The sequence below is a fragment of the Accipiter gentilis genome, chromosome 2, assembly GCF_929443795.1.
Source record: "Accipiter gentilis chromosome 2, bAccGen1.1, whole genome shotgun sequence".
Classification (NCBI taxonomy): Eukaryota; Metazoa; Chordata; class Aves; order Accipitriformes; family Accipitridae; genus Astur; species Astur gentilis.
In genome coordinates this window covers 50,814,399-50,838,375 of record NC_064881.1, presented here as the reverse complement: position 1 = coordinate 50,838,375, position 23,977 = coordinate 50,814,399, and the positions used below count along the sequence as shown (strand labels likewise).

General features: G+C 40.2%; 1 protein-coding gene across 1 annotated transcript in view; it reads right to left on the bottom strand.

Moving 5' to 3' along the window:
• Positions 1-1,565: 1,565 nt before the first annotated feature.
• DENND3 (DENN domain containing 3) overlaps positions 1,566-23,977 on the bottom strand; it is a 40,875-nt gene continuing 18,463 nt past the window's right edge. Inside the window, exons 10-23 of the mRNA XM_049819529.1 lie at positions 23,002-23,098; positions 19,062-19,165; positions 18,573-18,754; positions 16,287-16,808; positions 14,733-14,995; positions 14,006-14,176; positions 12,948-13,077; positions 12,354-12,461; positions 11,018-11,157; positions 9,617-9,777; positions 8,078-8,211; positions 6,913-7,028; positions 6,646-6,783; positions 1,566-3,085 (exon numbers count right to left, since the gene is read on the bottom strand). Coding sequence (XP_049675486.1) covers positions 2,885-3,085; positions 6,646-6,783; positions 6,913-7,028; positions 8,078-8,211; positions 9,617-9,777; positions 11,018-11,157; positions 12,354-12,461; positions 12,948-13,077; positions 14,006-14,176; positions 14,733-14,995; positions 16,287-16,808; positions 18,573-18,754; positions 19,062-19,165; positions 23,002-23,098 — 2,467 coding nt within the window. The 3' untranslated portion in view covers positions 1,566-2,884. The remainder of the gene's footprint in view (positions 3,086-6,645; positions 6,784-6,912; positions 7,029-8,077; positions 8,212-9,616; positions 9,778-11,017; positions 11,158-12,353; positions 12,462-12,947; positions 13,078-14,005; positions 14,177-14,732; positions 14,996-16,286; positions 16,809-18,572; positions 18,755-19,061; positions 19,166-23,001; positions 23,099-23,977) is intronic.

The following is a 23,977-nucleotide window of genomic DNA, read 5'->3' as shown; positions in this document are numbered from 1 at the left end:
GGGGCATCCTACTGCTTGGAAGGACTTTATCCCTTCTCTGGAAGGCAATTACTTGGAGACAGGCAGAGAGGAACCAAAATCTCTGAGCAAAAGAAAAAGAGAACAAGCTGGCAGGATGCAGGAGCTCTGTCTGGTTGATCAATAGATTTATAAATATTTATAAAACTTCTGTTTTCTATTCAGGTAACAACCTCTAAACACTGTTTTGAGAGTGAGACCATTTCAGGTAGGGCATAAAACTTTCCCACTGTTTGGCAGCCTGTTTTGAGCCCTGACAATCTGCTTTTTAACTGAAAGGCTCAACAAAAGGTTTACAAAATCCAAGCCATCAAGCACTAGTATTTATAGTGTCGCGATCTGCAGTAGTCCTTGCTATGGGCCAACACAGCGTCATGCTAAGCATTACATGAGGACAGCCAGAAGCATGGTCTCGGCCTCAAACAGCTTACACCAGTGTGAAACAGCAGCCGGACAGAGAGACAAGTACACAGATGTCATGAGCCAGTATCAGTCAGCAGGATCAGTGCGGGCTGCACACTGGCAACTAGACCTGGCAAGCTGTTAGTAGGCATCGTGGCAAAGAGGAGCTCTGAAGACCACTAGGGATCTGAGGATCCCTCCCCCTGTGCCTTCCCACCACCAAGGGGGCCCACGAGAAGTAACTGAAAATCCACTGAAAACTGAACAAAATCCCGCAGCGCTGTCCCTGCAGGCTCATTTCCAGAGCTGTAATGCTGGAGCAAAGCTGAAATGGTAAGTGAACGCGTACCTGAGCTTTCTCGTCACACCAGGAGAGACAAACCAGCATGCCATTGTGCTCCTCAAGTCAGCTGAATTGGTATCGCTGGTCCTCCTGCTCTTGAGGATGGGTTAATTTTCTTGAAGGATCTTTGTATCTCATGGTTTGTTCTGATGTGGTTAAACTTTTCTCCTATATACTGGTGCTCAACAGCTGGTATTAAAGCAGTTTCTTAAAAGGTGGCATCTACTCAATACATTATGTTCCTATTCAATAAATTACTTTGGTGCCTTATCAATAAAAGAATTTGCAAGCATGAAAATAGACATTCGCTAGTTTTGTCATCTGACATTTTCACAAGCTGAGTACAAAGCAGTTGAGAAGGCAAAACAGGTTTAAAAAGTCTGGCAGGAATGAAAAATCAATGAAGGCAACAACAGGCAGGTGGCAGGATGGTATAGCTGGGTTCATCTCTGCAGCAAGTGAAATTTCATTAGCAGCACTTGTGTGTCTCTGTACAGAGAAATCTTTTAATTCAGTAAATGATTCATTTCACTTACCACCACCAGCCAGACAGCTGTCAGGGGAGGAAATAAGGAACCTGAAAGTTACAGATGAGGGGCTCAAAGGAGGACACATTATCCACAGAAGCTGGTTTTAGAAAGAATACGTAAAGAGAAAATCCCAGGCAATTATTCTGCATAGTACACAGACAGGATGCAAGTCAATGCTAAAAATCATCATTCTTGTATTGTGTATTGAGTTACACAGGAAAAAGAACAAAGTACAAAGAGGCCAGAGTATCAATATAGTGTTTAATATTTTAAATTGAAAATAAAACCAAAACCAAACTAAGTTAAAATTTCTGTTACTATCATATGATAAAACCTTTCATCAGCACATTGAAAGAGTTAGAAATATTACATGGAGTATATTTCCAGTAATTTACACTTTTGTTAGGCGTACACTGTTTTATATTTATTAACAAAAGCAGCAGCCCATTTTTTCTTTCTATTTACAATATTTTAAATATGGTATTCCACTTTACTCAGCACTGATACAGATAAAACTACTCTGCATAGATTCATTGTTTTCGTTGTAGATAATTGTCATCAATGGAAAAAACAATGTACATGAGGAAATGATTAGGAAATGCTGCTCAAGACAATCCTCTAGACCACAGTCTGATGATGCTCACTTTAGTAATTATGGAGTAGTTTGATGACTCTGCAGTACTTAAAAATAAAGTAGGTTCTACACAAAATAACAGCAGTTCCTCCGATTACAGAAACTGCGACTGAAGGGAAGAGTGGCAGAGGTTTGCTTGTACAGTAACTGAAAGGTTGCTTCCAAAAGCAAGTATAATATATACGGAAATTAAATAAATTAAGTGCTTCAGATGGAAAAAAAAAAAAATCAGTTTCACAAACTGTTACAAATGTCAAGTGCTGTGCATTGTTTTTAAAGGAAAAGACAAGTTTAAAAAGTAAAACAGTCATCAAGAATATCCAAGTATCTTGTTTCACCAGCAGGGAGCTTTCAGTGCTATCAGGGAGAGCCTGTCTGTGTCTACATTTTAAATAATACAGCACCATAGATATACATACAGGGGTAATGGACAGTCTTCCCAGCTAAATCTAGCTGCTAGTTCAGAAAGATTCTCAGCATTAACAGTAACTCCATAAATCCAACAAATGCACTTAGCGTTTTCTTTTCAGTGACCATTTCCAGCTGTTATAGGCTGTAAAGACAGTATCGAATCCTGCTTTTCAGGCAACCCATGCACTACCCAAAAAGCACTCCAGTGGAATTACTGAGCTGACTTCAGTTCTCTCAATGCAATCTGCACCACACAGTCCAGCCCATAACCCTGACCCTTCACAACAACACACATCAGGTTTACAGTCAGCGACCCCTCTATTCACATTTCTGTTTCTTTATCAAAAGTGCAGGAGCAGCACAAGGTGCAAGGAGAGATTCACTTCTATTTTGGATTTCTACAACAACGTAGGGACTAAAATAACTCAATAAATACAAAACAGTAACACTAACAGGTGGTTGAAATACATGCAAAATGCTGAAATAAACACAGCCTGAGGTCTTCACTTTTTTCTGGCACAGGCAGACATGTGTTGAATAGCTTAACTATTCAGCTTTCCAAATGGCAATCTTCCCTTCTTCCTTTCCAGAGCCGCTAAGGACATACCTGTCCTCTGCTGAGCACAGTGCCTTTACTGTATCGGCATGACCAACCAACTCTTTCTCCACAGTCTTCTTCTCAGTACTGATCACATAGATCTTCCCTTTGCTTTTGCCTTGCGATCTTCCACTGCTGCCAACCCACATCTGGAATACAAACAAACCAAAACAAAACCACAATCATTTTCACTACTTTACATTTCAGTCTAGGACAATCGAGAAGTTCTATGTGCCACATTGATACACTGAGGGTTCTCTCTTGCTAAGCTGGAAAAGTGGAACACTGAAAATTTCCTATACATATGTTATCTGCCTGTTGGAGTTTACATCTACCTCCCTCCCAGACTCCCTGACACTCCTCACCCTACTCCCCGCCTCCCTGAGCTCTGTCACTCAGCGGAGGAGTTCCTCTCCCTGGGCACACTCAGTGAGCACAGTGTGCTGACTGCTGCTGTCCTGTACTGGTGTAAGAGCAGGGCACGGCCTGCAGACGGACACCCGGATGGCAGCATCTTCCAGTGGAGCTCTGTCTGGGAAGCTGCGTCAGTCAAGGCAGGTGCAGAGTTTAGAGAGGCCATGGCCTGCTGCTGGGTAGATACCATTGCTCCCTGGTCAAACCAGCAGAGTCAGAGCATCGTCCCTGCGCACCAACTGCCATACCAAGACCCATTTGCCCACTCTGGCTGCTAGCGCTCCCCACAGGCTTCTTTTATAGGTATGGGGGGCTTGGCCGCCGTTGCTCCTGGCCTCACGCCGCTCTCCTCAGCTGCCGTGGCAGGAGCTGCCAGCTCCTGGAGGGTCTCTCCGCTCCCCTCAGGTTTCCCCACTTGAGGAAACCCTGCACTCCGCTGACGATCAACAAGGCCAAGTGCCGGGTCCTGCAATTCAGTCACAACCACCCCATGCAGCGCTACAGGCTTGGGGAAGAGTAGCTGGCGAGCTGTCCGGTGGAAGAAAGGACCTGGGGGTGCTGGTCGACAGCCGGCTGAATATGAGCCAGCAGTGTGCCCAGGTGGCCAACGGCATCCTGGCTTGTATCAGAAATCGTGTGGCCAGCAGGAGCAGGGAGGTGGTTGTTCCCCTGTACTCGGCATTGGTGAGGCCGCACCTTGAATACTGTGTTCAGTTTTGGGCCCCTCACTACAAGAAAGACATTGGGGTGCTGGAGCGTGTCTAGAGAAGGACAACCAAGATGGTGAGGGGCCTGGAGCGCAAGTCTTATGAGGAGTGGCTGAGGGTACTGGGGTTATTTAGTCTGGAGCAAAGGAGGCTGAGGGGAGACATTATTGCTCTCTACAACTCCCTGAAAGGAGGTTGTAGTGAGGTGGGTGCTGGTCTCTTCTTCCAAGTAACTAGTGATACGACGAGAGGAAATGGCCTCAAGTTGCACCAAGGGAGGTTTAGATTGGATATTAGAAAAAATTTCTTTACCAAAATGGTTGTCAGGCATTGGAACAGGCTGCCCAGGGAAGTGGTGGAGTCACCATCCCTGAAAGTGTTCAAAAACCACATCCATGTGGCACTTCAGGACATGGTTTAGTGGGCATGGTTGACGGTTGGACTCAATGATCTTAAAGGTCTTTTCCAACGTAAACGATTCTATGATTCTATGATCATGCCAGCACTGGAACTGTTTGCCTTGGCAACTCAACTTGCCTTTGGTTCCACAAACCCAATGAAGAGAATAAGACAGAAGGTGTCAGTTTACCACTGTATAAACCACAGCATGCCCCTATCAAGTGCTGTGTGCAGTTCTGCTCTCTTCACTGCAAGAGTAGAGAAAATCCAGGGAAGAGTAACTAAAACTATCAAGAGAAAGGAACAGCTGTCATATGAGCAAAGATGAAAAAAGTCAGGACTCCTTAGGCTGGAGAGAAGGCAGCTAAGGAGGGATCACATTAAGGTTTACAAAATCACTAAAGTGCAGATAAGCAGAATGTAGAACCACTGTTCAACACATCCTGCAATTAGAGAAGTAAGGGACACATGTGGAAACCAGTAAGAGTTCAGTTTCACTTAGAAGAAAGTACTTCCCTGTACATGGCTGGCAGTGAACTTCTGGAAACTGCTGCTAGAGGAAACTGTGGCACCAGCAAGTTCAAAATGAGATGCGATCCACAGATTGGGTCCAAAAACAGATAATAAAAGTCTGAGGCAGAGGTGCACACTTTAGTTCCCCTAAACAAGAACCATAGACAGTGAGGGAGCTTAATGGGAATGGACAGCAGATACAGGCCAGGTTCACACGCTCTCCCTATATAGCACTGCTATTGCCACCATTAAGAGTCAGAATATGGGGTTAGATGCACCTGGTCCAGCGCAGCAGAAAACAGCTGTGGTCTTCTGGTGCATAGTTCTGTACTGGGTAAGCACTCACTGTTGTGTATCAGTAACAGTTAACCAGCCAGAAAGCATCCTATTTCAGATAGACACATGCAATTGGTTTTGTCTCAGGTTTCTTAAAGACAAACAATGGCTTGTTTTTAATTAAAGCGCTTAAAAGCAAGCCTGTGGCAGACAACTCTACCAGCATTGTTGGTAGCCTTTACCAGGCTGCAGGTTCATTCTCAGTAACTGTAATGCTGTGTGGAAGAGGAGTATGGGTGCTCCAGCTACTACAATAGGCTCCACAGTCCCCTTGGACAACCAAGGCTGCTGAGCTGTTGGCAGGCTGGAAGACTGTGCATTGAACACTCAGGTTCAGGAGATGGATCACACAGGAATATTTTCCAATTGTTCCTTTTATATCAATGAGTTGAACTATGACGTTAGTTAAGGTGGAGCTGAGCAAGTAGTAAGTGGAAAAGAAAAGGAACAAAGTTCTTAAGTAGAACAAGAGAGAGCTTAATGCCTTGGGGTTTCCAAACAATCCTTTCATTCCCTTAAAACAGGGGTTAAATATATCCATCTCTACTCTGGGGAAGGACATCTCAAAAAGTTTTTCCATTTTAGTTCACAGATCTAACCAAGAGTTGAATACACAGAAAGCTTCCCTATTTCATGAGGCACTCATGAAAAAAAAAAGTCATTTCTGAGGAAGGAAACGAGGAGGGGAAACCTGAGAAAAAGATTCAGAAAGTTGCTTTCCCAATAGGTATATATTAGCTATTTAGTTCCAAATTAACACTAGACCTGTCCATGTGGTATCACAACTACAATCATTTGCACAGCTACCGACACCATGCAGAAAAAGCAGGTACACAGCTTGAGGCCAATAATGACAGGGACACAAGATGCTAAGGTAGGAAGCCATTGGCTCCTTTGGTCTCTGTTGAGTTAGGAATGTGGTAACTAAACAATAAAAAGGTCATCTACAAAAATAGGCCAGCTAATTGGCATTTATTGTTTGTCTATTAACCTTTTCCAAGGCTTAGTCTAAGGAGCCCTGAGACTAAATATCAAGGGTCCTAAACTTTCAGTTTCTACAGTTTCCTGAAAATGTCAATGGCTAATAAAAGTCACCACACATTTAATTACTGATGAGGCTGCTGCCTTAACATGCATTTTGGGGTATACCCATAACAGCGAGTTGTGCTGGGCAGTCATTAGCTTCACTGATTTCAAAGAAGAATCAGTGTTTCAAACCAGTACCTATGCAAACACCCAGTAAGGAAGCTAACCAATGACAGCCCACATGAAAGCTGCAAACAAACAAAACTTTAGTAAAGAATTCCACAACAGGTAAAAACAGTCCAAATGTGTCTCACCTGATTTTTAACTCTTATCATACAAGTAATCTCGGAGCAATCTTGAAGATGAATCTTTTGAGGTGTACTTGAAAAGTCTTTGGTGTTCCAGATATACAAGTCACTACTCCCCGAATAAGATGCCCAAACTTCATCTCTCTAAAGCACAGAAAGATATGTTTAACATGAGCACTGCTGACAGGAAGTTTATTGCATAAAGTAACTATGGCTTATAATGCCACATAGTCATGCTTCCTTTAAACTCTATTAACAATTTAAATGTAATACCTCAGGAAAGAGCTGGAAGCAGAGAAAATAGGAACACACATCCTTCAGGTGATGCTCAATTTTCATCTGTAGTTGAAATTCACGAGTTGACGCTACAAGTATGCAACTTCCAGTACCTTCAATATTAAAGATAAAGGGTTAGTAACAGAAGTGCCTACTACTTCCTCCATCCCTATAAATCATGGAGAAAAGAGACAAAATAAATGAATGCATCTAACAACTGTCTTGTTTCTTAACCAACAATGAAATCTTTGAGGTACTTCTTCCTGTTTTCCCACAGTATCTAGTTTTTAGATCTGTTCTTTCTCCAGATGCTAGTTGCTATTCTGCAGTGCATACACCTGTTAGTTTAGAGTCCAAAAATCATGAAAGGAGAAAAACTGAACTCCTTAAAAATAGGACATCTCAAACTTAGGTTCTCAAGTACACCATTACTTTAATTTACAGAACTGAGACCAAGTGTCTGTGCTACAAAGTTAACAGGGCTGAATCCTTACCCCACCACAGCAATGGCAGCATTGCTACTGCCCACAGCAGGACCGGGAATTTCCCAAGGCTTTAGCTGCTGTTCTGTTAAAATATGTTTGGATCCAGGCTCTTATGTATGGCAATACTGAGAATCAATGCAAAATTCTTGAATCGGTCACCATTCATGGAAGAACTTCAAGATGACCCTTTACCCTAACACAAAGCTTTATGTTATTCATCTAAACTCCTATAGAGGGGACGACAAATTTCTAAAAGTGGCCAAAATGCAGGCCTGGGGATTACCAGGTCAGACCAATACTGTAAAGTCTAGCTGAAATACCAAGTAGAATTTGCAGCCAATATTGCCCCTCTAGACTTTAAAAGGACTTTCTCAAAGTTTTCCATTCCAATTTACAGGCATTGCCAGGGGAGATCAGACAAATACAGCGTGGCTAGAAGTCACATCCTGCAGCAGAGGCAATACCTCCAGGAGTCATCCAAACTAGCCATCTATATAAATGTTTTAGAGGCCTCACCTACAGAAGGCTGCTTAAACAGACCAAGTGGAGAATGGGGGAAGAACATCATGTACACATAAGTCTGAGTTTGAGATCAATGTATTGTTTCGTCTAATAAAACAGCATATTACATGAAGATTTTTTTTTTTATATATATATTATTTGAAGAATGAACTTACAGCACCACAGTTGGTCATTATGAAGCTTGATAGAAGTGAGATTTTGGCAGGGCAGCTGAAAGACACGGTTAACTTTCAGAGTGCTGATATTCCAAGCAATCACTGTTCCATCTAAACTGCTTGAGTATGCTTCACTGTTGGTACAGATTAAAAAAAATAGTAACAATAGCATAGCATATGTATATGTTCAGAACAGAGTGCATAGACAGAAGAGACTTCCAAAATAACCAATTTTATGGTAAGCCAAATTAATATTCCTTCATCTCAGAGACTGGAAGAGTAAAGCACAGTAATGATTTCCAACAGAAAATGGAGTGAAGTCCAAAAGGCTTCAAGGCCAGACACTACCATTATTTTAATAGCAAACAATTAGACAGGTTCAATTCTTTTAAACAAGGTGACCAGAGTCTTGAGTGGAAAGGAGCATATCCATCCTGTGCCCACCAAGACGCCTGAAGAAGGATCTAGCTCTAAGTGAACTACAGCATGCGTTACATCATGCATGAGGAGTTAAGAAGAACAAAAACTTTTCCTATAATTCTCCTGAACATTGTTGCCTGTTGGATTTTCTCTGTTTTCCTCTAAAGTTATGACAAAAATATCTCAAAACTGTTTTTCTTTGGTACTGCACCTGAGAAAACAAACTGTACTATTTTAATTTTTTTTTAACCTTTAACATCTGTTGTCTTCAGATGTTGGAACCTTCTGAAAAAGGTTTTCTCAACACCCAAGCAAATTCTCCCTGAAACCCAGTTACGCCTGCTGCACCACTGGCAGAGCTATGGCTGATGTCTGGTCTGACCTGGGAGTTCCCACTCCCATGAGAAGACAGCAGGTTAAGGCCTCCAGCCAACACTCTTCCTAGTACTACCAAAAGATCAAAAGCATTTTGTTTGAACAAAACAATAAATGTGTTATTTCTTTTACAAACAGGCAAGAAAATCCAGAAGCATGCTGTAAACATCTAGTCGATGATGTGCTCAAAGCAAAAATGAAGTGGTCTTTAGACTGTATCTGTATTGATTCATCACTGGATGCTGCCAACTCCTGGCTGCTCTCATCCTTGTCCAAAAAAGCATTCCTTTATCCTCTTTGTTCTAAAGTACATAATGCTCTTTCTTTAAAAATGAAATTCTTAGTTTACCACACACAATATGGGAGCTACAAAAACAAGTTAAATGAAGGCTTATGTTAGCAGGATAAACCCCCCTTGCCACCATTTAAAACAATAAATTCTTTCCAACATAGAGGAAATCAGTGAGTGGTTTTCCTAGATGGGCTCCTTTTCCTTGAGCACAAGTTAACTTTTCACCTTTGATTCAGTCAAATAATTAAAGCATAATACTATGTAATTTGGATCTGCTCACTGCGGGCCAAATCCTCTAAGGCTGGTGAATACTGTTCTAGCTACATAAAATGGCTTTCTGTTTAACCACAGGAAGATTCTCCACATGTCCATGACTCTTCTGGTGGTACAGACATCCCTCATATTTGCTTCTATATGTATTTTTAAGAAGAAAACATTGTAATTAAATATACCTGGGTATTCCATTCTTCTTCTCCACAATGATGTCTGTAACATCAGAACGATGATCATTTAGTTGCTTATTACAAGACATACTGTGGGTGTTGATTATGTAAATAATGGAGTCTTGAGAACCGATCCACACATGACTCTGTTCTACCATGATCATACAAGTCTGGGGAGAAAAAGAAAAAGAAAAAGAAAAAGAAAAAAAAAATATCACTCTTTAATGTAACATGGAAAAAGGCTATATTAAGATGCTGCAGTTTTCTGTGATTACAGTACAAGATCAAGACTTGGTGCTCACTCCAATATCCTATCCTTTGCTCTATAAATAATGAGAGAGTACAGATCTCTTTGCCGAGTTTACCCTCCATTAAATAGCATTAATAATATATCTTGGTAACTAACTCAAAGCTGTGTTTCCTGGCTGAAACAAAGTAAAAGTTACAAAGGGCATCAGGGGAAACCACAGAAGTTAGTGTAGTTCTCTTTTCCGGATTGGAAGCCATCCCAGTCATCTCATACAAACATACTTCCTACTTCAACTAGAAGTAGTGTTTAAGAAAATATTGCCTTCTCTACTGTCTCTGGAACATCCTTCCCTCATTCAGAAGCTCTTTATTTCTCTCCCTCCTGAGTCCCATCAGTTCCAAACTTTCCTCCTCTTTTCTTTATCTTCTTTAGAGTAAGTTGGTATCTGACTCTTCTGGATTTCCATCTTCCCTCCACCCAGCTCTTCACCATCAGCTTTACCTCTCCCTTTTGGACTCTCTCCCACACTCATCCACAACAATGTTTCTCAGCTTTCACACAAGTGACCTACCCAATCTGTTTTCCTGCATGTTCTCCATACTGTGTGTTTTTCATTCAGTCTGCAGCTCTGCTTCAGCTTCCCCTTTCATCAAATGAGTTACTCTTTCCAGGTGTAACAGGCAACAACTCTCTTTTTAACCTGCTGGTTGAGTCATCTTCTTTTAGAGTGTTCTCTCTCTTTTAATATCATCCATCTGGTTTCCTTACACCTTTCCCCAGTTTCCAATTCTTCAGCACAGGTGACTTTTCATCTATTCTTAGGGCTCCCCTTCTCATCTTCTCTTTATATTGATTCTCTTACCCTTTCTCCTCAACTGTTCCAAGCCTGACTTCCTGGCCCAAGGACCCAGACTATTAGGCCAGCAGTCCCTCCCAACATCCAATCCATCACTTCTCACCAGTTGACTTGTTTCATTATGAATTCATTCTCTCTCCTCTCCCTTTGTCTCAAAAATCTCCATTTCTCCAAGTTAATTGAAGCCCACGCAACTCAAGTGTCTTTCTACAATTTTTAGGGAATGGCAGTGCAGGGTCATACAGGCTTTAGCAACAAAAACATCAAGCTAAAGCAGCAATTGTGGTATGTGTGTCAGTCTTACCAGCTTAGAGCGGCCCATTTTGAAACAGTGTTGTTGAATAGACCAGCTAGATGCATCAAAGACCACCACCTTCCCCTCATTTAAAGCACACCATAGTTTTGGATGAGCATTGCCAGGTCTTTCTGAAGGGTCAAGATGCCCTAGAAATTAAGCGCAGAAGATGAGAGAGGTAAAAGAAAATAAACCACTTTTGGAGACACATGGGAAAACCATTATTAGGTGGAGCAGCTTTCTACCAAAACACATCTGTGTTCTGGAACTTACATCACCAGTTAATGAATGACACAATTTTCACCATGAATTTGTGCTCCTTCTCATCTATTTATTGAGCTCATCTGATGATTTAATCTTACAGAGCAGAGATAACCTTTTTCATTGATGACTAAGTATTTAGCTAACCGGCATTGCAGGAAGGCTTTTAAGCCCTATGAAATACAAGTAATAAATCCATGGATTCTATCTGCTCCATTAGAGTTCCACTTAGAAACCTCATATTACAAAGAAAGAAAAGCACCACCACCCACCCACATAGAGTTGCTCCTGCCCACTTCCTTAACTTTGGAATTCCACTAACTTTCCCCTTTTGTCTGAAATTGCCCAAATACTAGGAATTACATATGAACTTACCTCAGAAGACTAGTAAGGTTATGAAGTTAAGAGTTAGGAACTTCCAGAACTAACATATCTGCTACCTAAATTCATGCCCATTGCACACAGTCTTTAACTTTTTGTTTCCCCCCAATGTTTTTTGAATTAGTCAGATATAAATGTGCCAAGTATCACCGAAAAGCTCACACGGAAATTGATGTTACTTTCTTCAGGGATAGACTTAAATTACATGCGATGAATAGTATCATTAGGTCATATACTGTACAATGAGAGTCATGGGCTTATAGGTCTGGCTGGGATTTCAGGAGGTGGTACACTATTCCCTGGACTGTGGTTCAACCAAACACCCCATATGACTCTACTGAAAAATAAAAAAATAACAATGAATATTGATCAATGGTGGAGCATCATTCATCCACCCTGCTCAATAAATGAGGCAGAAGTCTTAATGGGAAATTGGCACATTAACACATAATTGAAGCCTCTTATAAGGCATATACACACAGGAAGACAAATTAAGACTGTGAAAGCTATGCCTTGGAGTATCTTAATATGCAATATTACTGTTCTTTTTTAATGATTTTCTGTTTTCGTATTCAACACACTACTAAAGCATGACAGAATGCGAACAAAATCAGGCAGTCATAATACCAGGTGTTAGGAGATAACATGCTTTATAGGCTAATTAAAGCTGAGCTAACATAAAGAAAGCAATACATCACCTTACCTGGCGTATAAAGCAAGACATCTATTGCCTGCGGAAATGTCTCACCAGCTGAGGGGTTGATCTTGTGCTTTAATGTCTCTGAAGTTGTTTTGGGGACCATCATAGGCACTAAAATAGATTTTTAAAAGGTCATGAAGTGCACACTTAAACTGAAAATAGATCTATAATTCTTACAAAATAAGAATTCTGCACCATTTATTCACATTTCTCACTTTTCTTTCCCTCTAGCCTAACTAGAAGAGCCCAAACACCATTTGTATGAATTTTGGTAGCAGAAGCATGCATACAACACCCAAGCAGTCTAAAAACCGAAACAAGAACACAGTATCCAACACGAAGACAGACATACCAACTAAGGTTCTGATGCACAGAAGCAAAAAAAAACCCAAAACAAACAAACAAACAAAACCCCAACAAAACAAAAACCTAAGCTTTCTAGTACTATTCAACAAGCTGCATCTGTGAAAGTGCAATCAGACTAACGTGGTTTTATATTTCTACAGATAATCAGTTTGAAAACCAGAATGCAAACAGAAAGAGATGAGACAGATGATGCAACAACAGCAGGCTTTGTAGCACTGCTATGTGACTGACCTTCATTTTTCATCCTGTCAAAATAAGACAGCTTAGAGGCTGCATATATGGTTTTGGAGGACTGCAGGGCACCAACCACAGCATCCATCAGGAGAACATTTGTCAGTGCTTGCTGAATATACTGAGGATCCTGAAGACAAAAGTCTTACTGTAGTTCATCTATTGCTCTTTATTCTTACAAGTCTCCATGTTCAACAATCACAACACGTCATGCTTAGCACAAGCACTAGCCAGTTGCTGCCCTGCAGCATAATACATGCTACTTGCAGTCAAACCCCGCTCCCACATCACATGTTCCACTCTCAAGCAAGGTCACAGAGCAGACAGCCAGGAGCCAGTGTTAATTCATTACACTGAAAGAATGCTTCAGATCTCACACAATCTTGATACAGGATATGCAAAAAACCCCATATGAATGGCAGTGACATACAGCGGACATAGGATGGATACCCATTTTCAGGATGGATCTTTCTTCATGGGAGGGAAGTATGCATTATGCTTTATCTTGGTTAAAACAATTCAAATCCTTCCTGAAGAACCACCAAGCTACATTTTCACTCTTAAATTCAGCAGTCATGAAGAATTATGTGGTTTAAATGGAAAACCTGCTCAAATGATCCTTTTTCTCAAGGTTTCTGTGGCAGAAGAATATATTTTACTCTATTCATTGGAAGGATCTATAGTCACCAGGCTTCCAGCATGGCAAAACACTTTCTATGCATTATGTTTTGAAGCAAAGTGGGGAAAATTTTCTGTTCATCAGGATCACTATTCTCATACATTGTGGACTTCAGAAACTATTTCACAGAACTACTGACTAAACTAAAAGTTCCATGCCAATGGATGAGAAAAATATCCTATATTTTTAAATGTAATTTTTTTCATTATTATTATTCCAGAAGTAGTATATTTAGAAGTGACAGCAAAAATAAAAGTGTATTACTTAGCTATTGTTTACTGACACCTAGAAATTCTAAGATTGGTGCGTGAATTATTTAGAACAGAGACAGAAAGCACATACTTCATACTTATTTGGTTAGAAATTCCCATATTTATACCTTGTGATCATCTGCCATTTTCTTTCCAGCCCACATTTCTTTCACTATCAGGTACCAGAGATCACACTCAGTTTTAAGGTTAGCTTCAAAGACTTCTTTTTTAGATAATGTTTTAATCCTCAGAGTAGGTATTCTCAAAAGAAGGAAAGCTACAGTTGTGCTCTTAACATCCTGGAAAGGTATGAAAAAGAGAAAACAAGGAGAGTGTACCATGCAATCACAGATAAGGTGCAGCACTCATCTTACAGGGCAACTTTCTCAATTTCTAACTACAGCTAAATATTTCAATTGTCCATACACACTGTTAAGCAGAGACGGTTTTATGAAAATTTAAGTTCCAAACGACATCATACAGCCTTTGCTCCACAGTGGATACAAGCTGGCTCGCTGGCACCACAGTCAAATAAGCATACTTAATGCTCATGTTATTAAACTTCTCTAGCTCTATAACCCATGCACTTCACACATTTCTCTACATCTAGAAGTTATGATCTCTAGACTTTTATTCTATGTCATCTTAGCACCTAGCAAACCGTACTACATCCGGTCTGAAATTTTTGGTGCAAAGACCCAGAATTTTATCTAATCACTCATAAGTTACTGATTTCAGAGGTGTTTCCTACACTCCTTACTGAAACTTTAAGTTGAGAGACAGATCTTTTTGCAGAATGGAACATGGCCTATATCCATAAGCACGCATGAGAACAAGAAGTTACTTGATGCTTACCTCTATATCCCTGAAAGCAGCAATCTGGACATAGCCAGGACGTCCTCCTTCAGTCAAAAGGAACAAGCGCTTTTGGGTCAGAGCTATTTTTCCTACACCATAGTTAGTTTTAACTGAGCAGGATAATTTGTAGACACATTCATTTTTATCTAGATGCTCTATAACTGTTGGTGGCAGATTCACCTCTTGAGCTTCTGCTTCAGTTTCTTTCCAGTAGTTGTAGAAATCTCTGAATGTTTCAGGATCAATTTGTTTCTGATGTCCTAAACAAATTTTAAAACCTGTTTACTGTGAGAAACTACTATACAGATTTACACAGAAAGATAGCTTTAAAAAGATACTAACTTTCTAATCGAGCCTCTAACAGCATAATGGGTAAGCAAGGTGCAAAAACTACAAAAAAATAGGCCTGGAAAACAGTTAAAGAGACAAAATTCTTCTCTTGACATAGAAAGATTCCTCTGCAGTTAGCCTATGCATCTGGCATCCTCCCTTCCACCCTGCTCTGCGGAGGGAGGGAGCAAACACTGCGCCTGCCAGTCTTGCTTTTTTAAACTAATGCCAAAAATCCAGTCAGCCAATGGGAAAGGGTTTGTACTTCCCTACTGAACTGAATACTTTTCATTATGACTTTCCAGTTCTTTATTCTGTTGAATACCACTATATCACATACCTACCAACCTGGGATATACGCTAAAGTTGTAACAGTTAAAGACTTGAGCAACAGGTATTCTGAGTAATTAATTATTCTAAGAATTCAAGTGTTTAGACAGCAGAACCTCAAACAAACACAAATTCTTGTGAGATGTATGCTACCTCTGGCTTCAGAAAGTCTTGCTATAGTTTTGCTATTTTGACCAATGTTTAATCCTTTATGGCCACAAAACGTAACAGTTACTAGAGTAACTAGGCACAGAAAGAAAACTGAATCGCTTTTTATAAAAGCACTCTCAAACTATGTTTTTAGAAATCAATCGCAAGATTCAAACCTCATTCAGGAGAGAAGAAAGTTCTCTCAAATATAAATGTAACCTCTCCTTTTGCTATGATGACCATCCAAGAGAAATTTATCTGTAATTACTTGAATTCTGGATTTTGTTAGTTTATTTTTAACCGATGGCCATCTTGCCATGTTACCTCGTGGTTCTGTAACACAGAGCTATTTTCCATTAGCAGTTAGGACAGACTTGTATTCACTGTACTCATAATCTAAGCCAAAGCAGAACCGCACACCATCAAATCACAAAACTACCTCACCTACACAACATGAAAAATTGTAAATTGCATGCCCACATTTAAGTAGATTCCTTGTCTTTACTGTGGATGTAAGTATAGACATTCTTGTATACATTAAATCTATTCTCTGTAATTATCCTAATTAAATAAAATTGTCCATACAACTCACATGTTGTGAGTTTTTAGAGGCCCAGAAAATATTGAATAATAATTAAAAACAACTGGAGACAAAAATTTTATTTTGGTTCATAAAAAAAACAGTTTGAAGTTGTCATTGCACCAATGTAGATGGTCACTAAAAATGTATCTTATACTCACCTACTGTTAGGGCATCAAATAACCGATGTATAGTGTCTATATCTTTGACAATCCCAGATTCCTGGATTCGCTTCACAAAATCATCCAGTTGCATATGTGTTTTTGGCAATTCAAAATTTTTTACATGGTCATCTATTTTCATAACTTCTCTTTGTTTTTCCATCACTCGACTTATCAGTTTTTTCAGCTCAGGTTTGCGGTCTGCTTGCAAACGCTCAGAAGGAGGCATAGTTTCCACTATTTTTCTCACAAGATCAGTAGGAAAAATTCTTAAGTCTGTTTTATCTAGGTTCTGAAAGTCAGAAAGCGCATTTAGTAGTTTCCCTTGCATCAAGCTAATAAGTCCCCGGAGGTAGAAGTACCTTGCCAGCAATGCTGAGTTATCAGGTGGTAAGGTATTTATAGCTTTGCTGAGATGGTTGAAGAAGTCTGTATAGTAGGAGTGAACACACTGGAACATCAGAGGAAAGTGAATTTCTGGGATTTTGAATGTACTGACTGATTTGGATGGCATTTTCACAGCTAAAAACAAACAAACAAAAACTGTATTGATTAGTATAAGCAGTAGTAAAAGTGCGAGTATCTTCACAACCAGCAATGCTACAAACAAAAAGAATCCCCATCACAGCAACAAGTAATTACATTGCATGAAATTCAAGTAAGACTACAGGCACGCTAGGGACACAAATATATTTCTATGTTCATGATCCTCATTATCAGCATATTCCCTAATCTGATAATATCAACCCTGGGAAACAAAACAAAACAAAAATAAAATAAATTTTAAAAAAGGAAAAGAAAACAGAACGGAACCCCCCGCCCCTGTGCAGTTTCTATAGGACTTGCTTTGTTAAGCCTAAGCCTACTGGATTGGGTTTGCATGGCAAGGTTTTGGTAGCGGGGGGGGGGAAGGTGGAGGGCTAGAGGGGTGGCTTCTGTAAGAAGCTGCTAGAAGCTTCCCCAGTGTCCGACAGAGCCGATGCCAGCCAGCTCCACGACGGACCCACCGCTGGTCAAGGCAGAGCCCATCAGCGACGGTGGTAGTGCCTCTGGGCTAACAGATTTAAGAAGGGGAAAAAGTTGTTGCAGAACAGAAACTGCAGCTGGAGAGAGGAGTGAGAATATGTGAGAGAAACAACCCTGCAGACCCCCAGGTCAGTGCAGAAGGAGGGGAGGAGATGCTCCAGGCACCAGAGCAGAGATTCCCCTGCAGCCTGTGGGGAAGACCCTGGTGAGGCAGGCTGTCCCCCTGCAGCCCAGGGAGGTCCACAGTGGAGCAGATCTCCACCTGCAGCCCGGGGAGGACCCCACGCCGGAGCAGGTGTATGCCCGAAGGAGGATGTGACCCCATGGGAGAGCCCGTGCTGGAGCAGGGTCCTGGCAAGACCCATGGAGAGAGGAGCCCGCGCTAGAGCAAGTTTGCTGGCAGGACTTGTGACCCCACAGGGGACCCATGCTGGAGCAGTTCGTGAAGAACTGCAGCCTGTGGGAAGCACTCATGTTGGAGAACTTCATGGAGAACCGTCTCGTGTGGGAGGGACCCCATGCTGGAGCAGCGTCTTCCCCCGTGAGGAGTCCTGCCCCTGAGGAGGAAGGAGCAGCACAAACAGCTGAGGCAGAGAACTGACCTCAACCTCCATTCCCTGTCCCCCTGTGCTGCTCGGGGGGAAGAGGTAGAGAATTCAGGAGTGAAGTTATGCCTGGGAAGAAGGGAGGGGTGGAGGGAAAGTGTTTTAAGATTTGGTTTTATTTCTCATTACCCTACTCTGATCTGATTGGTAATAAATTAAATTAATTTTCCCCAAGTCAAGTCTGTTTTGCGCCCATGACAGTAATTGGCGAGTGATCTCTCCGTGTCGTTATCTCGACCCATGAGCCCTTCGTTATATTTTCTCTCCCCTGTCCCACAAGGGAGGGAGTGACAGAGCAGCTTTGGTGGGCACCTGGTGTCCAGCCAGGGTCAACCCACCACACCTATGTTTAAAGGTAGTGGAGAACTGGACATAAGGTGGGTGAAGACTGAACATGGTTACTGACTCAGGAAGCAATTCTCCAATATCAATCCTATTGTGACCAATCAGTCTTTTCTGGTACAGCAAAACTTAGAGCAGGCTACAGACTGAGTTAACATGCAAGAAGCAGCATAGATGAGCCCCAGCTCAAGATGACTCAGCTCACCATTTCTTTCCAGCATCTGACACTGTTTCTGTGAAAATTATTCAGTGATGTCACCCATAAAGACAACAGAAAAGACACTGTATTTGTTCCAACACATTCTTCCCTTACCAACACTTGTTTCTATTCTTCGAAGTGAGGAATTTCTAGCAGGGCCCTCTGGCAGCTTGATATCTTGTAGATTAGGCATACTGATTACCATACGCCTACTAATCATGTACTGTGGATTAAATCGTTTAGAAGCCATTTTCTCCATAGTCAGTCTTCTTGGAGTATGAAACATCAAATTTAATCTGAGAAAAATAAAAATAATATATAACTAGTTTTAAAATTCAGTATACATACACACTAAATTACTGATTTTTATTTTTTTTTGTACAATAGCGTTAAATTACAATTATAGCACAAATTTACAATTTCAACAGCCATGGCTGGCCATGTTCATATCACCCTTCTACAGTAAGCTTAATGAAATGGCCTATCAATTAGTCAATCTTATTCATAGATGACCTAATCTCATACCAATAGAGTCAAAAGGACTTTTATCACTGACATCAACAGAAGGTTCAAAACCAGAAAAAAGGAATGAGAAAAATTTACCTATCCTCTTCAGACTGGGTACTCAACTCAAGTCGAGCAAAAGCATCCATCTTTCTGTTCAGACGAGCTTTAAGAAAAGAGTGAAACATGTAGGTCTCTAAAACCTGTGAAACACAAACTGGTTAACTGTGGATCATTTACAATTACATTTTTATTATCGTGTTTTGCTCATTTTTATAACCTTTACATATGCAAAGCTGAGAACTTCCAATTTAGCAATCACAAAACCAAAAATATTTGAAAGCTTCAACAACAGAAGACTAACTCAGTTTCCATTCACCTTCTGTACTTTCAAGATATTTGCTTAGTGGCAAACAGTAATCTCAGATGGCCCTTCGAAAGATGAAACCAAACAAAAATGAGAAATACTGAGCAAAACAGAGAGGTTTAGCTACAAGTTTAACAGTATATTTTCTGCCTACAACTAAGTGCTGATAATATTGTCTATGGTTTGGAATAAGAAGTTTGTGGCACTCTAACATTATGCCATCAAACTGAAAAGACAAGTGAGTCATCTTTTCTCCTGGTAACCCCCAAAATTGTCCCATGCTCACATAATTATTGTGATGTCATCCAGAAATAATTTCTAAAAGGTCAAATTGCTACTTTTAGGATAGAGGACACCATAAAAAATGCCAAGTGTGAATTAAAAAGAGTAGAAAGCTACCATCTCCCACCACCACAAATTAGAACAAGATGAAAGCTAGGATTTGAGGCAATACAACATGTGGACTAGACAAATGTTAGTTCTAGCACAGGGCTTTTAGTATTGCTTGCAATAAACAATTCAGAAAACTAATCCATTCAGCAAATCAAATGCAAACTTCATCAGGAGACAATATTGTTATAACCAGGAGTCCTGTCTTTATGTTTTTACAACCTCCAGCCTCTACAAACTTACTAACAGAAAGACAGTTGTATCTTTGAATGCAACTATGAAAAATTACTTTGATTAATGATATATCCCAGACGCTTACCTAAAGTACCCTTGTTAGTCTTGGATTTTATCACAGGACTGAAAAAAAGAAAACCACACCAACAACCCAAAATACCCACTGATCAGACATCAGTGTAGTTCTATGATGTTTTTAAAAAGCAAATGAGAAAGATTCGTAAGTAATCTAGGTATTCTGAAATTAATGGAAATATTTCACAAATAGGTTATTCTTATTCAAGGTGCCTCTTATCAATCCATTTGCAACGCATCCTGTAAAATGGCATCTGCAAAAGCATCAAGATTTCTGCTTTTAAGTATTTCTCCAGTAGATGGCATATTTTGTTGGCAATTTTATGTACAGGAGATGACAAGCTGCAGGAACTGAAAGAGTCCTTTCTAATAGCTTCTGGAGTTCTCTTAATATAATTCTAGATACAACTAGTAACTACTCCATATTGTGATATCTTCTAAGATTTACTTGAAAGCAAAGCTGCCACAATGTGTTACAGTATTTAAGTGAGTCAGCTGCTCAAAGCTCTTCTTAAATGTGTACATCTGAATTTTAAATGAATTTTAAATTTCAATTCATAAAATTGCCACTATTTCATTTATAACATTAGAAAGTGCTACTGAAAATATTTTAATTATTTCTATTAATTTGAAATCCTGGTCAGAACATTTCTGATTAATTGCTTTCCTGATGACATATTAATAGGTCCTTTTCAATTTTTCCTTTTTCTTTGTTTGTTTTTAAGAATGGTTGTTAGTGTTGGAAGTTTTATCCAACAAACACTGCTTCCTATTGAGGATTCATCAGTTTGTTATCTTTGAATTGCCAGATATTCTGCAAAGTTTGGCAACTACCACTTAAGTAAAATGAGACACTTTTCTGATCATTTCCTTCACACACTGACATCTCCTTTAAATGGATGTTCAGAAACTTTTTTTATTATATGTTTGAAGTAGCAAACAAAACAGGAAACAAAAAAGGTGTTATCAACCACAGCCTGTTGATACTAATTAACAGATCTTTTTGCCAGATATAAAACAGTTACTCCAGAGAGCCAACTGCCAAATTCTAGAGGCAAAGGAAACCTCTGTAACTTTCATATGCACCCATAGAACATAATTAAAAGTAAATGTAAAATGGCAGATGCACTTTCTTACAGTCCTTGTTAAACCTTTGCTTTGACCCACAGGTTTATTAAACAAGCTATAGTACCACCAAAAAAGCAAAGATAGTATTTTACTTTTGAGAAGCTTAAATAACAGCACAACATGTCTTACAGTTGGTTAAAATAAGAAGCTACTTCATAAAGCATGTGTTAAAAACTACTCTGTAAATTGCATCAGAGGGTGCAAGAAGCCGAGAAAGATGTCTGGCATCCTTTCAGAAATTAGGTATTGACCATAGACACTCCCAGTTCAGGGTAACAATCTTGCAAACAATTATTTTTTCATTTAACTAAGCTAAACTTTTTATTTGGTTAATAATCATGACACTGAAAAACATCACAGGAGTTTATAACTTTGGACTTTGGCTTGCTGTGTCAAGACCGAATTCTCCTAGAACACTGTATGTGGCTAGACACAAACCCTTAAAACATGTAAATTCTCACATACACAACAGTTTAGTTTAATTCTTTGAAGGCAAATATTAATTTAATCAGGTGCAAACAATTTAACGTAAAATAACAGTCTCAACTGCCAGGATGAAACTCTCAACCTTCCCACTTCTGGGCAAAGTACCCTGACACTGTAAGATACTCTCACAGGAACCTGTGTACTCTTAGTCTCTCTCTCTCTCCCTGCTCCTTTCCTTCTGTTCCCCCTTCCTTTCTCCTTCCTTCTCACCCAAAGGATATCCAACATTTGATGGTCAGTGACAGTCCTACACCAAAGGCATGGAGAATCACTCTAAATCCTACAGCCTGGTGACCAAGACACTCTCCTTTTAATGAGAAATTAAACCCACACCATTTCCTTAGGATATACAAAGCCATTACATAAAATGCAGACTCATGCTCCAGTACTGTCTGTGCTCCAGAGGACAACAGACCTGCATCCTTCATAAAAGCCTGGTTCACTGGGTGAAAATTGAGTCACTTTGGAGCTTCAGCAGATCAAGCTTACACTAACATAAGGATAAAGTTTATCAGGGCAGGTGTAAAAGGGACTCAGGGCTTGTACGGAAAAACTCCACACCCCTACAGGGTTTCAAACTCAGATAAGTACCTAGTAAGGTGAGTTAGCAGGAAGGCTAAGAAAAACTATGTGAAGATTTCAGGTTGTTCTTTAGCCTTTGGCACTATTGGGCCTGGCCTGAGGCTATGCACTATTTGAGTATTACTTCATGGGCTTTACCAGCACATAAAAGTAAGCTACAGTTATACTACCTGGTAAAGCACATGTAAGCTAAATCAACCTATGTCCCATATGCCCTGTCACACTGCAGGCCCTAAGGACACCAGTGCCACTCACGTGCTCAGAGTCAGCAGCATGTGTTCACTGTGACACATTGTGAGAAACGGGTTCACGGGCTGGCGTCAAGCAGGCACCGCCAACTCTATGCCCTGTTGCTCAGGCTGTAGATATAGCAGGTACTTCAATTTCTGTCATGTGAGCTCCTTTCTGCTGCACTCACAGGCTTGCTGAAAACTCCTGTCTACGTATGGGCTTCGGTCCAAACAGTTTGGACAAGTGCCTGTGCTTAAAATACAATTTAGATGTAGCTTTACTGAACATCTGCCATAGGTTAATCTCACCCCTGAGGAATTACATTTAATTTGCTCTGGAATTACATAGTACCTTGCTCTCCAAAATGCTGTCTACTATTCTACCTGTTGATAGTAAATCAAATAAATTCAGTAAAGCATTCTGTGAAAGTTGGTGGTTCAACACCACCATACAGACTGAACTGTGACCATTCTATTAATATTTGGCATTAATCTTAAAATACAGATTAATAACAGGGAATCACAACATATTTAACACTGAATTTACCTTTTTGTAAAATGGCTGGTCTCCAGTTGCCCTTGTTTTCAGAAATTCTTCACTGTTAAACACTCTATGTTCATAATTTAGATGGTCTTTTACCTCCCTGTAGACAAAAATAAATACATAGATAAATATGCTTGGAGATTTGTAAGCAAGCCGCACTTTTGCAGTAGCAGCAGCCCACTGTTACTACTAGAAATACGCTGCAGCATCAGAAGGCAAAACAGAAATATGCTGCAGTATCAGAAGGCAAAACTCAGTTTTAATGAACAAGCCTGAGTTACTGAATCATAGAAAAAGAATGCAAACTCTTACAAGAAGTAAGACAGGCTACCTGCTGCGACTGCCATTTCAAATCAGCAATTCACTTAGAGTCTGTGGGATCAATTTTAGTAACCCACAGAGGAGAACCTATATATTTAAGTCATGACTTAGGCTCTAACCCCGGAATTACATTTACATACACAGCTCCTGAACCACATACAACCCATCTGGAGTACTAAAAAGACAAGTGTACCTATCCACATAGGCAATTTGAAAGATGTGATCTGACCTCACGCTGTCCCATTACATTGCATCCATAACATGCACGTGAAATATTATAGATTAGGTAATTTTTTCCTGCACTCTCAAACTTGGCTCATAAAGCCAGCAATAACTGGAAGTTGTGTTAAACTAAAGAGACAGAACTATTGAAATAAAAAAGAAAGCGAGATAAGGAACTGATGCATATTTAGTATATGCATGGTCACAGCAGGCAGCAGAAGCCCTATACTATCCTTGGAAAACCAGACCTCAATAGTAACTTCTGTGCCCCAAAGGTGAGCCAGAAAAAAATTGTTTCAGGAGCAGAATGTGGGAGTTTTTCAGAAACAAGCTGTTCTCTGAAATGAAGTCTGTGAGTAAGAAATGGTAAGTTATTTAAGCTAGATACGTGCAAGTGGCTAAAATCAGAGCTCCTTTTATTATTACATTTTATTTC